A 16468-nucleotide genomic window follows, 5' to 3' on the forward strand; every position below is an offset into this window, starting at 1 on the left:
TAGATTATTTTGGGTTCCATACTGACGGTCTAATCCATAAACTGCATTTGCAATATCCATTATTGTGGATCGTTGCAAAAAAATGTCATTTTGGACTTAACTGCTCGTTTTTGGTGTGACGCACAAGGTTTGCGGCAGTACTTAAACTTTTGACGTGTTACTAAGAAATGTTCATTCTACTGCTGTACAAATTTTCGGCTTTGGGATAATTTTCCATGTATTAAAAACCTTTGTTTTTTCACAGTGAAATTCGTCCCGACCCGAGCCTACTTCGGCAACCTCGCAGTAGTATACACTACGCGGCTCGGATCGCTTTAGTGGTCAGACACATTGTACCAGGCTCTCAACAAATAAACTAATTTAAAATTTAAGAACTAAATCGTGATCGTAAAATGGCCGCCATGGTGATTTGCGAAATAAAAGCAGTTAAAATTTTATGTAGTTTCCAAGAGACATTATTTCATCACCAATCATCTAAAGTAACAGGTTTACCATAATTTCAACATATTCAGTAACTAGTCAGTTTTTTTTCAAATGTGTTACTATTAACAATCTAGACCATATCTAGTCGGAGAGGTCTGTATTGTTACAGACTATCTGTATTCTGGTATTTGGATTTTGAAGCTACTTAATGATTCGCTTTCAATGTCTATTAAAATATACCTAATGCTAATTGCAGGAATATTTCTACTCGATTTCAAAATTATAATTCCTGAACATTTGTAGCAGACACATATCAATGTAACACTTACTGATTTTCGAGTTGTGTTGAGGTTTCACATGCGTGGCCCCTGCTCTGGTAACAATGAGTCATCACAACCGGTGCCGTCTGTACGAGCGTCTTCACAAGTTATCCTGAAATATGTTCTTAAATATTAATTCAAGTGAATTCTTAAAATCCTACACACCTTATCTTAAGTGTCGTAAATGAATCGTTATATTTTGTAAATCCATATAATATAGGAGCCAACATGGCGCGAAGCGATGGACGCGAAACGAATAATATATATTTTTTTTACTAACCACTACATCAGTAAATATTTGTGGTTTCCATTCGCTATGGATTCAAGCATGTAACATTTGTACTGCTTCTTCAATTCGGCCACAGTTAAATGGGAAGCTCTGAATCACTGAAAACTCCTCAACAAAATCAACGATGAATCACAGGCATTACAACAAACAGTTGTCACAAGTCAAGTAGCCAATGAGCAGGTGACATTTTTCGAGTCCGTAGGGGATTGTTGAGACTATCGTACAAGTCATTGGCAACGCGCCCTTACGCGCATGGTTAATACCCCGCATGAGTAGAGTGTAAAGGCGTAAGCATGAGACACAGGTCCTCATCTAACCGCGCACACTTAGATTTAACTCAGGATAGGGTGAAAAATGTTTACTAATTTTGCAGTCCTAACAGTCACCAACGAAACGCCAGCAAAATAAATTAATAAGCTCACGAAAATTGTTTGTGAATGAAGGCGAAGCTGATACTTTGGAAACGTTACCAGCAGATATTAAATAATGTTTAAATATTATTTACGTAGCTTACTTCTTAAAACTGCATTCATGTAAACTGATTTTGTGTGAGACTATGTTGAGTGTTTACTGCTACACTTATTTTTCTGAAAAAAGTCTATTGTGGCTTAATAAACTTGTTAACATTGATGCCTGTCATAAAAAAATTCAAACGTAATTATACGGATACATGTTGAATATAGTTTATGAACGGTTCACGCATTGCTGGAAAAAAAAAATCATGTTTACAATTTTACACATCTTTTTGTTGTCGCATCGCGTCCATCGCGTTGTACATACGCAACTCTGAAAAATAAATGTATGGTAAAAAAAAGCTATAATAAAATAATCTCTTATCTTTCTTTATTCTTTTTTCTAAGCGCTCTAATGGCTTTCGATAGTTTTGTTCTTTTGTGTACTCTGCTTGGTGGAGTTTCTTCGGCATTTTATTCCTGAATAAATCTCACGCTTACAACAAAAAAACATCTGGCTAAATCACTGTGCTAAATAATAACAGAGAATAACCATTCAATTATACGCCGAGCTAGACCAAGCACGTTCTCTTATCTACTGAAAATGAGTACGTTGGCCTTCATATCAGTTTCGCGCGAAATCCCGTCTCCCCTTAGTAAACAGCAGACAGCTGTGGCAGGGTGGGCTGGCTGCAAAAAGTTGGGGAAACAGTCGCAAGGTGTCACTACTGTCCAGCGCGCTCCATAATTTCTCGTATCCGAGCTTGCACGCTGCTCAAACTTCTACAGCTACGTTTTTACTTTAGGTCCGACTGCAATAAACTAAAGACTAAAATAAAGTCAATCATTCAGCCGACAGATATGTTGGCGTTTGAATTAAAAATGAAAACGCGAATGTTATTAAATTCGCAAATGAATATCACGCAATTTCGTAGCAGCTCAGTTATTAAAATTCAAATTGTAAATACATTAAAATAATAATGATTACAGATAAAATAATGGTCACAGTCATATCTCCCGTGTCTGAAAATTTATCTGCGAAAGTTTTACCACTGAATTGTTTATAGTTTTTTAATAAAGCTTGAATTTAAAAAATTCCCGAAAATCAGCAATAACTAAATTAAAATAAAAAAATTAAAAAAAAATTTTACACCAGAATGGTTCAAATTTTCTCTAGCAGCTGAATCATTAACAAATATATTGTTTTTTTAATACGATGCTGGTGCACCAATCCCCTTAATCTGGAGGACTGAGGGCCAATTAGAGACCCTCACTCATAGAAGTGTCGAATCACAGGCCACCCAGTCGAGATGACTCACAAGTCAGCAGCCAATGAACAGTTGGCATTTGCCCGAGTGTGTAGAGGATATTGGAGTCTATCCTGGAGGTCATTGAACCCGCAAATTTCACGGGTCTTTAGACATAACCTATAAAAGTTACTTAGTTTGTAGAGTGAAGTGGAAAATGGTTAAATTGTTTAGGATTCTTCATTGAGTTTTATTAGTGATTCTTACAACCTAAAGTGTGACCTTTAGTTTAAAATAAATATGTTTTAGTTCAGATGTGATGACAATATACTATATGTAGAAATTTGTAGGCCAGTTATCTGTATTATGGACAATTGAGTATTAGTTATAAGTCTAGGCCTATACTGCAAACTACTAGCTTTATGTTTTGTGTTTATTATTTTATTTTCTGATTCAGTTACAATAGAACACTGTATTATAGTAAATTATGCACAATGCCGAAAATTTCTGCATTAAGCTGTAATCCATTCAGTCAGAAAGGCCATAACAATCACAAGAAGAACCTACGAAATGTTAATGACCGTATGATAAAAAAATTACCTTCTTTAGTGCAGACTCAAAAAGTCTGTGATAAATGCAGAAAAAAATTATCAAAAATTGTAACTACGCCTCAACCAGAATTAGATATAGAACCCCAGAGCTCTCAAAGTTCTGAAGACTCAACAGAGAACGTTATAACTGATGTTTTTTGTAGACAGTTTGAACAACTCTTTGCAAATATTGGGTGAGACACCTATTAAGAAAAAGTGTTAGCAGAAAAGATCTATTCAAAAACTAAAATTGAAAAATTATCCTCTTCAGTAAAAAGAGAACTTAATGTATCGCCAGAAAAGAAAAAAGCCAACACATCTGAATCTGAAATTATTCTTCAGTTAAAAGAAAAATTCAAAAATTGTCTTCCAGAAGTGAGAAAATAACAGTGTTAACAGTTTTACCTAAAAGTTGGCCAGTAGCAAAAATTCAGGAAGAGTTTTCATGTTCAAACTATATGGTCAGGAAAGTTAAAGTTAAAGAGAATGGAATGTTGTCATCACCCAACCCAAAACCTGGAAAGGTCCTTGATAAAACGAATTGGTGAAAAACTTTTATTGCTCTGATGACATTAATAGATCCATGCCTGGAAAAAGAGACTTTGTTGCAACAGTAATGGACGGGGAAAAAAAACAAGTACAAAAAAGATTAGTATTAACTAGGTAACCTAAAAGAAATTTATGCAAAGTTTAAAGATCAGTTCACGGATGTTCAAATAGGTTTCTCAAAATTTGCTGAACTAAGGCCTAAAAACTGTTTGTTAGCAGGTGGAAGTGGCACGCACTGTGTTTGTATCTGTACAACACATCAGAACTTCAAACTTATGCTGGGTGGTTGCAGAATATCCAAATTAACCGGAGAAGAAGTAACATACAAGCATTGTATTGCTAGAGTTATGTGCAATCCCCCTTTGCCTTGCTGCTACTTCAATGAGTGTGAATTCTGTCCTGGGTCTGGACTTTTAAGAGAGTTTTTCGAAACAACACTAGACTGTAACAACATTGACCAGATAACTTACAAAAAGTGGGTTACAGTTGATAGGACTTCTTTAGCAACTATGATACAACCAACAGAAGAGTTTATCGATTGTTTGATTGAAAAGTTGGACTTGCTGAAACAACACTCCTTTATCCAATTTTCAAAAAAACACAAAGTGTGACCTCAAGGTAGGAGAGTTTTTGGTAGTTACTGATTTTTCAGAAAATTACACATTTATAATACAAGATGAGGTTCAAGGTTACCTTTGGACGAACACTCAAGCAACTGTCCACCCTTTTGTTGCCTATTACAATGATGATAATGAAATCAAACATATCAGTTATATTGTAATATCTGATCATTTGACCCATGACATAGTGGCAGTACATCTATTCCAATCATATTTAATTGACTTTTTAACTGGATATTTTGGTAAGAAACCTACCAAGATGTTCTATTTTTTCAGATGGCTCAGCAGCTCAGTATAAGAACAAAAAAAACTTTATTAATTTATGCCATCATGAAGAAGATTTTGGAATCAATGCTGAATGGCATTTTTCTGCTACTGCCCATGGAAAAGGAGCCAGTGATGGTGTGGGTGGGACTGTCAAGAGACTAACAGCTCGTGCTAGTCTTCAACAACCTCTCTCTGACCAGATCCTGAGCCCTGAACAATTTTACTTGTTTGCTAAAGAAAATATTAAAGGCATTCACTTTCAGTTCTCTACTTCAGAAGATCATTTAAGGCATGAACTCAGCCTCAAAGAAAGATTTGACAAATGTTGTCCAATCATTATAACCCAGAAGTTGCACTCTTACATTCCTCTGACACAAAACAAAATCAAGACCAAACTGTACTCTAACTCAGACAAAAGTGAAGTTGTGCTGGTTACTGATATAGACACTGATCCTGTACCCTTCAGTAAAATAACACATGGTGGCTATATTGCCTGTAAATACGATGACCACTGGTGGATGGCATGTGTACTTGATAAAAGTGAAGAAAATGATGAGATTGAGGTTAGCTTTTTGCATCCGCATGGACCAGCAGCATCATTCTCATTTCCTCGCCATCTTGGCATTTTACATATCAGAAGCAGTGATGTTAAGGCAACATTAAATCCAAAAACTGCCACTGGAAGAACATACACCCTTTCGCATTGTGAAATGCTCCTATGCTCGAGACTTATTCAATGAGTTCAACCCCCAACCTTATAGATGATTTGCTCAGTGTAAACTATTTTCAAAACCATACAATATTTACATATAGTTTTCTAATATTTTTTAATATGTGCTAAATAATGTGAATCATCAGACAGTTCAATTGCAACAGTTAAAACAATTTGCAGTGCAGTTCAGAGAGTCAGAATTGGTAAGTTGTCCTACTTGTTTATATGCTACAATGCAATTTTTTAACTACTTAACTGTTTTGAAAAATATGCTTATGAAACCACAAACAATTAGTGTTTTCCAAAATAAAAGATATTAATTATATTAGGTATATGATATTGTTACGATTTACCTGCGGGTTCGTAAGGATAGCCCAATTAATAGATTTTATTTCACACACACAGTTTTATTTATTACCACTACTTGTCACTTACAATTAATCTTCTAAGATGGCAGATAATTAATTACACTAAAAAAGGTCAATTCCCCAGTCACTCGTTTCACACACCTCGCTGGACCGCACTTCCGGCGCAACTCTCGCCGCAGCACCCCTCGTGGGTCTCCGCCGCGGGACTCCGTCGCCGCACTCCGCCACCGCCGTCACACCCTTCGCCGAGATCCCACACGACGACTCGCCCGCAACTTCACTCGGGACTCCGCCGCGCCCGCGACTCTATCGCCCGGAAACTCCCGACTCCCGACTCCACTTACTCACTCACTCCCTGCCCTGGAACCTTCGTCCAAGGACTTCGCCACTCTGCCGCACCCGCGGCACTATCGCCCGGAAACTCCGCCGCGGGAGAACTCCCCACTGAACTCTCTCACTCAGACTCTCTGCCCTGGAACCTTCGTCCAAGGACTTCGCCACTCTGCCGCACCCGCGGCACTATCGCCCGGAAACTCCGCCGCGGGAGAACTCCCCACTCAGACTCTCTGCCCTGGAACCTTCGTCCAAGGACTTCGCTACTCTGCCGCACCCGCGGCACTATCGCCCGGAAACTCCGCAGCGGGAGAACTCCCTACTCACTGACTCAGACTCAGACTCAACCTCCTTATATAGCCCTTGGGTTCCCGTCCAGAACAATCGGGCATGTCTCCGAGATATCTCGCGACCTTCGCCGTCGAAATGCCCAGAAACGCGTCGTGAGTCCTCGAAGGACGCGGTGGCTGCTCTAAGAACGCCGATAAAGGCGTCTGAGTCCTTTTATTCCGCAGTGCGGCCTCTTTTAAGTAACCCGATCTGAGGCAGGTGCGCGCTGCGACGGTCAGGATGTAGCGAGATAGTATGACACGAGATACCAGGGAGAGGATGCGGGTGGAAGGGGGCGCAGACAGGCCGAACGAGCGCGGCGACGCCAGCACTGCAGCCAAGCGCGATCGTAACAATATTATAAATTACTTCAAGGCCTACTTTATTGTTGTATTTACTGATATTCCAAAACAAATTTACTAACCTTACAGCAGCAGGTTAAAATAGTGACCCACTCTTTTACATAAAATTGTATTTTAATATGATCCCATTGGCATCCCATAATAAAACTTTCAGCATTCATAGTCAGTAGGTATGTTGTTCTTTAACATATTTTTTTTCAGAATTTTAAAAGTTCAGTTTTTCAAAAACCAGTATATACAATTTTTAAAAAGTTTTTGAAAAGTGAATTTTTTTAAAAATGTTTTTATGTTGTATATCAAATTAAAGCCCAGCAAATAAGCTCAAAAATGAGCTTATTTTCACTGTTCCATCTTTATTAGAACTCAACCTATAAATAAATAAAAATTGCTCGCGAACAAAAAACCCTGAATTTTGGCAATGTTTGGAATTGTACAACTAAAGAACCAAAAGGGATAAAAATAAAATAAAAATTGCTCTATGTTACTATTTAATAGGGCTACCTACCACCATACCAAATTTCAGACAAATCTTAGAAGGTCGGGTTGGGACCTTGGTTGATTTGACATGGAATGGCCCGCTAACCTAACCTAATTGACCATTCTCACCAATTGATATTTGAGCAAAGAATTCAATTTGACTATTCTTGTTTTCATCCCAAACTGTTAAATTACTAGAGTCAAAATACTTCCTAAAATGCAATCAGTATAAAGCTGAAACAAAACTAAATATTTTATAATTTAAAGTTAATTCAATTGCAAGTAACCTTTGTGGTACCATTGTGTACTCATCCATAAAACAATGAAACCTTTACCATGATTTTAAATAACCACACATGGCACAACAACTACCAAAACAAACGCATTCCAGTTAACATGGTACTAATGTAGTACGTATGTGAATACAGCACTTTAACTGTAAAACTTTTGCAGTTATCTAAAATCTTACAATCTTGCTCTCTTGATCAACATCAGTGCATAATCACATTGGTTAATAGAACTGAAATATAACATTCTTGAACTATTTAATTTTTTTTTTATGTAGAAGCTGCTAATCGATATGAACATAAATCTAAATAAATGTTAGCTAATCATGTATCAATATACGCACTATTTAAGGTCTTGACATATTAACGTAGCTGACTCAATCATCAACCTAACCCAAGGTAACTGCTGTCAATTGTGAAGGTAGGGGCTGAAAGAAGTAGAACTAACCACGGGTGTTCGTTAAAAAAAGGGCGGGGGTGTTAATTTTTTTATTTATTTGGTTTGGTCTTACGTGCCATCCTGCAGCTCGAGGCCGGTTACAGAATGACACAAAAAACGAACATAAAAACATATATTAACAGGCAAAAAACAAACTAAGTGCACAAATATACAGTTTTAGATAAAAAAAAAGTGACAATAGACGTGACAGCAAAATACATAGACAGATACACAGATGTGAAAAAAGTTCATGACAGAAATATTTTTTTTTATTTTTTACAGTCGATATAAATTATGACTGTTAAAATAATTTTTACAATAAAATCAAAAAATTGTATTTTATGATGGTTTGAATTTAAAAAAAAAAAATTACAGCTTACTCAACATTGTAACCAGAATACAAATATATTTTTAATTTTATTGACAAAAGAAATATATTTTATAATAGGCCTAGTTTTAAAATATTTTGGTGTTTAATTTGATTTCCAGTAAAGGGTTCTAATTTTTGACAGTAAGTAGCCTATTATATTTTTTAACACATCTATTTATTAAGCTATTCTCTTTACTTATCATTTTGAAAATGTAATTTGTTCTATTATCATAATATGGGATTATTAAGCCAATTTGTAATATTAAAGCTGAGGAATAAATAAAAGATAAAAAACAATTAATGAGAAATAGGGCATCTTTCGTAGAATGTCTTGTGAAAGAGACTTTGATAAATATGTAGTATATAGTTAAAAGGGATGTCAGATGACTGAAACTAACTAAAAGTTTTTTCGGAATGTTTTCTAGACTATAGAAGTCTGTAGTAGTAATTGAATTCCATATTATAAAGCGGTATTCTAATTTTGATCTTATTAAAGTGAAGAATTAACACAGTATTGAGTCAGGTGTTGTTGCGGAAAATATAATAAATTTAATTAATCCTTAAGTACTGGAGGTGCTACTAAGTAAACTATCCACATGCTGAAGAAAATAAAGTTTAGTATCTAATATAACTCCTAGATATTTTATGTGGTCCACACGTTTAATGTCGGTACTTGCGATTTGGTAATTATAGGTAATAAGGTACATGTTTACCTTGTATTACAAAAGATTTTTTTGTAGTTAAATGACATACAATATTGCTAGAGCATCATGCCTAAAAGCTAAAATAACATGTTGAAAAGCTTCACAATCATTATTACTATTTATAGTTGTGTACAATTTCATGTCATCAGCATACATTAATAACTTAGAATTTTTTATTACACTTATAATATCATTTATTAAAATATTAAAGAGAAGTGGAGATAGGTTAGGTACTGCTTTTGAGGAACACCCGATGAAACAGGAAAACTTGTAGATAATACATTAGTGACTCTGACTGAGAAGTTTCTATATGTGAGATAGTTTGAGAACCGGGATACGTACTGCTTGTCAAAACCTAAGCTGCACTTTTTTTTTTTTTAAGAATTCAGTTATATTGGCATATGTCAAAAGCTTTACTCATATCAACATAAATAGCGTCAGTTTGCTGTATGGATGTTGTATTGCAGTAAAGATCGTTTTCATGATCAAACAAATTTGTTACAGTAGATCTTCCTACTTGAAATCCATTTTGTTTTTCCAAAATTATATATTTCAGATGAAAATTCACATGCTTATATATACTTAATTTTCTCAAAAACTTTTGAGAAAATATAACAAAAGAATAAGTCTATAGTTTTTTAAAAAAAAAATTTCCTTTTTTAAAAATAGGTACATATCACAATTGCATTTTTCCATGTGGAAGGAAAAGTGGTATTTTTTAAGCTAGTATTGAAAATATTTGTTAATATTTGCATAAATATGTTAATACAGACTTTGATTCTGTTAAATATGTGAGATCTCGGTGAAGGCAGCATGTTATTTCGGTTGATGCAAGGTGTCCCTTACAAGTTACAACACTTGCAACTTCAAACCACACATGACATGGTGCATGGCTGTCCGAACTACTTGCTGACGTAAATTTTTTGAATATATACAAATCATAATTTATTTATTTATTTATTTATTTGATTTGTTACATGCCACACCAACAGCACAAGGCTCCAACGGTGAGCACAACATGTAAGACAAGTAAAAAAACAAATACAGTAACAGAACAAAAATAAGAACAAAACAATAAATTATAAGAACAAATAGTAGGACAAAAACAAAGACAAGACAACATAACATACAAATATCCATATGAGTGCTTAACTTCTAAAAATTACTTAAAATAACAAAAATGTTTCATGAGAGTAATAAATGTATAAGTACAGAACATATAATATTATGTAGATAAATACAGTTAGTATCCTTAGATTAATATATCTGGTATTAAATAATTTAGGTAATATCATTAGAGCATAAAGATAATTAATCTTTGGATGCCGAAAAAATAATTTTTTTAACAAGTTTTTTCTCTCTGGTAGGTTGTAAGTGATTAACATACATATTAAAATTGTTAACAAGTCTATATATAATATCATTTGTATTTAAAAGTGTGCACAAAAAAGGTGGGTTACGGCTATTAAAAGAAGGAATTTTAATGCCAGTAACATCAAATATATGAGGACATATAAGATTACCATAATAACAATTGAAGACAAAAATGGCATCTAAGATCTTTCTTCTAGTTGATAATGAACCAAGGAGGGAATTTAAATCTATGTTATTGATGGTATTTAATTTTTTGTTATTATAGTCAGATACTTTAGATTGAATCCAGTCAAGCTTTTCAATATCAGTGTTATTGATGCTATTCCATATAATAGAACCATATTCAAGTTTTGATCTTATTAGAGCTGTATAGAGGGAGAGAATAGAGTCAATATTGGAGGTGTTAAAGGTGATAAATTTAATTAGACCAAGTATTTTGTTAGATACCGAGATAATGTTTTCAATGTGAAGATGAAAAAAATAGTTTTTGATCCAGTAAAATTCCTAGTCTTTGACATGTTGAGATTTTTTAATAGGTGAATTATCAAGTTTGTATTCATATTGCAACGGGTAGGTTTTTCTAGAGAAGGTAATGATAGCAGTTTTTTCCATGTTTAGATTGACTAAATTATTTGTGCACCAATTTGCAATTTCTGTAATATCACATTGTAGTAGATAGCTGTCATGATATGAAGAGATTTTTCTATATATCTTTAAGTCATCGGCAAAAAGAGTGCCAACTGAGTTCTGTAATCCAGATGTTATATCATCAATGTAGATATTGAAAAGTAAAGGAGATAGTGTGCCACCTTGAGGGACGCCAGAAGGAGTTGGGTGGAGATCTGAACTTATATTCTGTACTGAAACATAAAAGTTTCTGTTATTTAAATAGCTTGTTAACCATGATAAATATTTATCACTTAGCCCAATTTTGGAACATTGCTTAGTAGTATTTGATGATTAACAGTGTCAAAAGCTTTAGCTAAATCAAAGTAACAAACATCTACTTGACCACGTGTGATGACTTCTGAATAAATAGGATTAAGAAAGGAGACTAAGTTTGTCATGGTTGTTTTACCTGTTCTGAACCCATGCTGTGAATCAGACAATCTATTATTTACGCTAAACGCTAAGTGTTTAAATATTATTTTGTCAAAAATTTTGGCAAATCCATTTAACAGGGATATAGGCCTATAATTTGAAACAATAGAAGTTTTGCCCTTTTTGTGTACAGAAATAACCTTGGCAATTTTCCATTTATCAGGGTAGATGCTATTTAGAATACTGAAATTATATATATGCTGTAAGAGAGGAGCAAGGATTAAGGAGCAACCTTTGATAATAAAATTTGGTATGTTATCAGGTCCTGTGGACAATTTAGATTTTATGGTTTTTATACTCCACTAATCGAGATATTAGACATTGGAATATTGTATGAACAACAAGAAGATATGTTTTGGTTATTTGTGTTATTTGTAGTAACATAGACACTTGAAAAATATTCAGCAAAGGAATTCGCGATTATATAATTATTATCCGTAATTGAGTTATTAATTTTAATTGAGGGATGCTGATTATAACCCTTTCTCATTATTTTAACATAATTCCAAAAATTTTTAGGGTTTTGCTTAATTTTATTGTTAATATTACAAAGCCAGTTTGTTTTATCCCTACACAAAAGTGATTTAGTTTCCTTGCGGTAATCTGAGAATAATAAATAGTAAAAAGGATTCAGATTTCGTTTATATAATTTATGATAGTGCGATTTCTTCTTAAGAGATTTTATTAGTTGGTTGGAATACCATAGGGGATATTTTGTAGCCTTTTTAATAGTAGTAGGTACATATAATTCTATAAGATCATTCATTGTACACGTTAAGTAGTCAACCATGGTATTTATATTTTTAGAATTGTATAAAATTGACCAGTCATGGTCCCTAAGAGCAATAAAAAGGCCGAGATAGTCACCAATCTTATAGTTTTTATATGAAGACGATGTATTATCGTTTATTGACATATCATCAAATTGGAAGTTTATCTCTAATGCAGGATGAAAACTATCTTCTTTAACTAGTGGTTCCAGTGCTTTGTTAACCAGACATGATTCAATATTAGTGAGACATAGGTCCAAGAGTTGGGCCGAAGGTTGAGTATGATTAAGCTGAGTTAAACTTCTTGCTGATACAAAGTTGATTAATGATCTGGCTTTCGACTTAATATTTGAATGAACTATATTTTGGGTATGCAATTGAGGCCAGTCAATGCCTGGAACATTAAAATCACCAATTATTAATAAAGAGACATCAGAATTCACAAACTTATCTTCAAGGGCTTCAAAGTATGAAGTGTAAGCTGAAGGAGTTGTTTGAGGGGGAATATAAATATTCCCAATGATTAAAGGTTTATCATGTGTTTTTATATTTATCCAGACAGCTTCTATTCCTGGATAGTCATATTCATGCGTAGATGTTACATTTTTGAATTTATGTTTATTAACAGCAGTCAGGACACCACCACCTCTACTCTTCAAAGTTAATACAGGGTCCCTATCAGATCTGTAAATAAGGTAATTATTGTTGAAATAATGAGAATTCAGACTATTATCGGTGAACCAAGTTTCAGTTAGACATACTAAATCATTATCACTACGCGAGATGTTTTCAAAAAATTCAATTGCTTTGGTTCTCAAGCCTCTTACATTCTGATAAAATAAAATAAACTCCTCATTTTTAAGTTTCACACTGAACTAGTGAGAAGCCCCTCCAGGTGCTAAGGCAGAAGTAGGAGCAGATGTAGGCTTAGAAATAGCAGTAGAATTAGTTGCGATGTTGCAGGTAGAGGTGTTTAATTCCTCGGTAGTGGATGAGTTGCTCAAGATTTGTTCTGGGTGTAATTTACCATAGAAGGGGCTTATTAGGCAGCCGCTGGGCCAAAACACAATGTTATTAATTCGACTGAAGTCCTCTTCTAAAACCTGAACATGGAAGGAGGCATATGAATTGAATTTAGTTTTCATCTTCGTTACTTTAATATGATCTAAGTTCAGTTCACTTGAAATGTATTCTACAATTTCTTGTTCTTGTACACTTGGGTCGAAACGAGTCACAAAAAGAGCTTTCATTCTTTTGGGTGCTGGTTTGGGTAACATTTTAAGTGTGGAAATATTACGAATCCAAATTTTCATAGGAGTTTTCTTCATTTCCGTTGAGCGTTTAATGTCCCTGGTATCTCTTGTGTTGGACTTGCGCCTGTGTTCCACTAACGTGAATGGTGTAGTGTCGGCACGTTCTTTGTCATCGTGTCTCATGACGCAGCGGGATTCCTGCTGACTGATAAGTAGGTCACGCGGCTGGCTGCGGTTTCCCGTGTCCCGTTGAGAAATTACATGTTCCGCTGTCTTGTGATTGGAAGAATTCTTAATTACTTGACTATAAGTTGCATTATGGTCTTTACCTGATGATAAATGTTCCTTTATTTGTATCATTTCTTGCTTAATTTTGACAGTTTCTTCTCTGGAATCAAGGAGTAGCGTTTTTAACACTAGGTTCTCACTTTTTAGTTCATCAACTTTGACACTTAGAGAATTCACTAGATTATATAGAGCTTCCATATTTATTTGATCTGACTTTAATGGTTCGATATGCAGCTCATACATAGGTTTATCACATGATCCCGTCGCGTTAGTAGGAGTTTTTTTCGTGGGTGATCGAAACATACTCGGATGAGTTAGATCGTGATTAGAAGTACACGCATCATTTAGGGTTGAGGGGAACCCCAAGAAGTCAGACTGATTAAGTAGCGAATTATTAATACTGATTTTGTCACAAAACAACAGATATACACGGAGCGCGATCGCATACACACGACCGTCCGCTTTGAACACACGGCAGCTACTCAGAACTCAAATCCTTTCCTGAAAATAATTCCTGTATCCGCCACTGGAACTAACCAACAAATATTACTTTTTCTATCATCTTCAATCAGAATTGTTATTTTCCTGAGGTTTATTTATGTTATAAACATTCTGCCCTATTATTATCTGTGGTATTGAAGGTAAGTTTTATTGGAGGAAAAAAAAAATGAAAAAAAAATTGTTTTAAAAACCTCTTTCTTAAAATTGAGTAATTGTTGAGGTTCATGAAAATGGGGTATGTTGTGAACAGTTGCAGGTACGAATACGAACGTGCTGGTTGTTGTGTGAGGAGCTACTGCACGTACTGACTGTTGTTTGCATCAGTTCCAGCTGAGCGGCAGCTGGGAGCACGTCCACAGGGAGCAGATCAACGCCACCAGGCTCATCAAGCAACTGAAGGCACTGCTTCTGGAGCTGGAACTGCTTCGCAGCCAGGTGCAGGACTCTGACCTGGAGAAGTTCGACAAGCTGACGGCAGCTGCCAAGACAAGTGCATCCGGTGCCATCGATGAATATCTAGGTAATCTCTCCTTGTGTATGCATTTGTAATATCAGGGTTCTTGTAGTTGGGGAAAACGCAGGGGACTGAAAAGGTGTCTTAAAAACCCTAGAAAATGCCGGGCAATTTTCAATATCTTAGTTGAAAAACAGTAGCAGTATTTTTTAATACTATGAAGTGTCTTAATTTTTTAAAACAGGATGTATTTTGATCATGTAGTCATGTACTGTTTGTAATCTGTATCCAGATTTGACTGACATTCATCAAACATAATAAATACATACAATTGTTTATATATTTTAAGCAGACTCAAATATCTAGAGTCTTTAGCCTGTTCACAATCTATAATTGGTAATGTATCATTGCAAAGTGTAATAAAAAGAATTTATTTGTTATCTTTTACAAACTGGCAGTATTGGTTACGTAGTTTTGATCAGACTGATAACAGAGCAAACTGAATATTTATTTCATTTATTTATTTGATTTGTAACATGCCACACCAACAGCACAAGGCTCCAACGGTGGGCACAACATGTAGGACAAGTACAAAACAAATACAGTAACAGAACAAAAACTAGAACGAAACAATTATAAGAACAAAACAAATAGTAGGACAAAACAAATACAAGACAACACATACAAATATCTATATGAATGCTTAAATTCTAATAATTACTTAAACTAACAAAAAGTTTCATGAGAGTAACATAGTTTAATTAATATATATATAAAATTTTTAGATTAATTAAAAATTACAATTATATAAGATATATAAAATATTCATAATAATGAGAAAAACTTAAGTATTTATTAAATTACAAATAAGAGATATTTACTGGACAAGATGACATTTTGTATTCTGAATTTGTTACTGTAATTTGAAATTAGTGAGAATGAGGACATTAAAGTTGTGGAGAGTGGAAAATGTTTGGAGTGAATAAGTATTAACTTGAGGAACTTAAAGACCAGTATACTCAAGGAAGTAGGGACAATAAATCTTGGAATAACAACAACCTACCCCCCCACCACTAATGCCAAGTTATATATACATCACCAGCCAGTATGACGTCATGTCTGCATTCTTCTTTTCGTCTGCTGGAGTCCACAATTTTGTTTTTGTTTGCTAGAATGCACTATCGCCATGTTAGTTTAATTATTGTCCATTAGAGTTATTCATTTATTTCTACTGACACCCGCAATCTTGAAATTTGAGCACCATCTTGGAAATTTGTATTTAATGACCTAGAAATTCGGAAAAAAATTCCAAAATTCATTGAAAAAATCACTAGATTCCTGTCCTTGGTTCGATCCTTGGTCAGTGCAAAAAATTTAAGTTCAGTTAAAACCATACTAATTTAATTAAAATTATCGTAAAGGTTACATGTTCGAGAAATAAAGCAACACAAATTAAAATAAAAAGTTTATTACATAAATTCTACAAATACAAACAAGTAAATTATTAGCATTTCTCGATTTCTACAGTCTTCTTAGAAGGCAAAGCGAGTCCTTTGCACGCCTTGTCATGTGTTTTAGAGTCAGTTAT

The 16468-nt window shown here is 34.5% G+C and overlaps 1 protein-coding gene across 1 annotated transcript in view; it reads left to right on the plus strand.

Moving 5' to 3' along the window:
• Positions 1 to 16468, plus strand: part of LOC134544027 (syntaxin-17) — a 41632-nt gene that overhangs the window by 6022 nt on the left and 19142 nt on the right. Inside the window, exon 2 of the mRNA XM_063388444.1 lies at positions 14751 to 14946. Within this exon, the coding sequence (XP_063244514.1) occupies positions 14751 to 14946 (196 nt within the window). The remainder of the gene's footprint in view (positions 1 to 14750; positions 14947 to 16468) is intronic.

Source organism: Bacillus rossius, chromosome 1 (genome assembly GCF_032445375.1).
Source record: "Bacillus rossius redtenbacheri isolate Brsri chromosome 1, Brsri_v3, whole genome shotgun sequence".
Classification (NCBI taxonomy): domain Eukaryota; kingdom Metazoa; phylum Arthropoda; class Insecta; order Phasmatodea; family Bacillidae; genus Bacillus; species Bacillus rossius.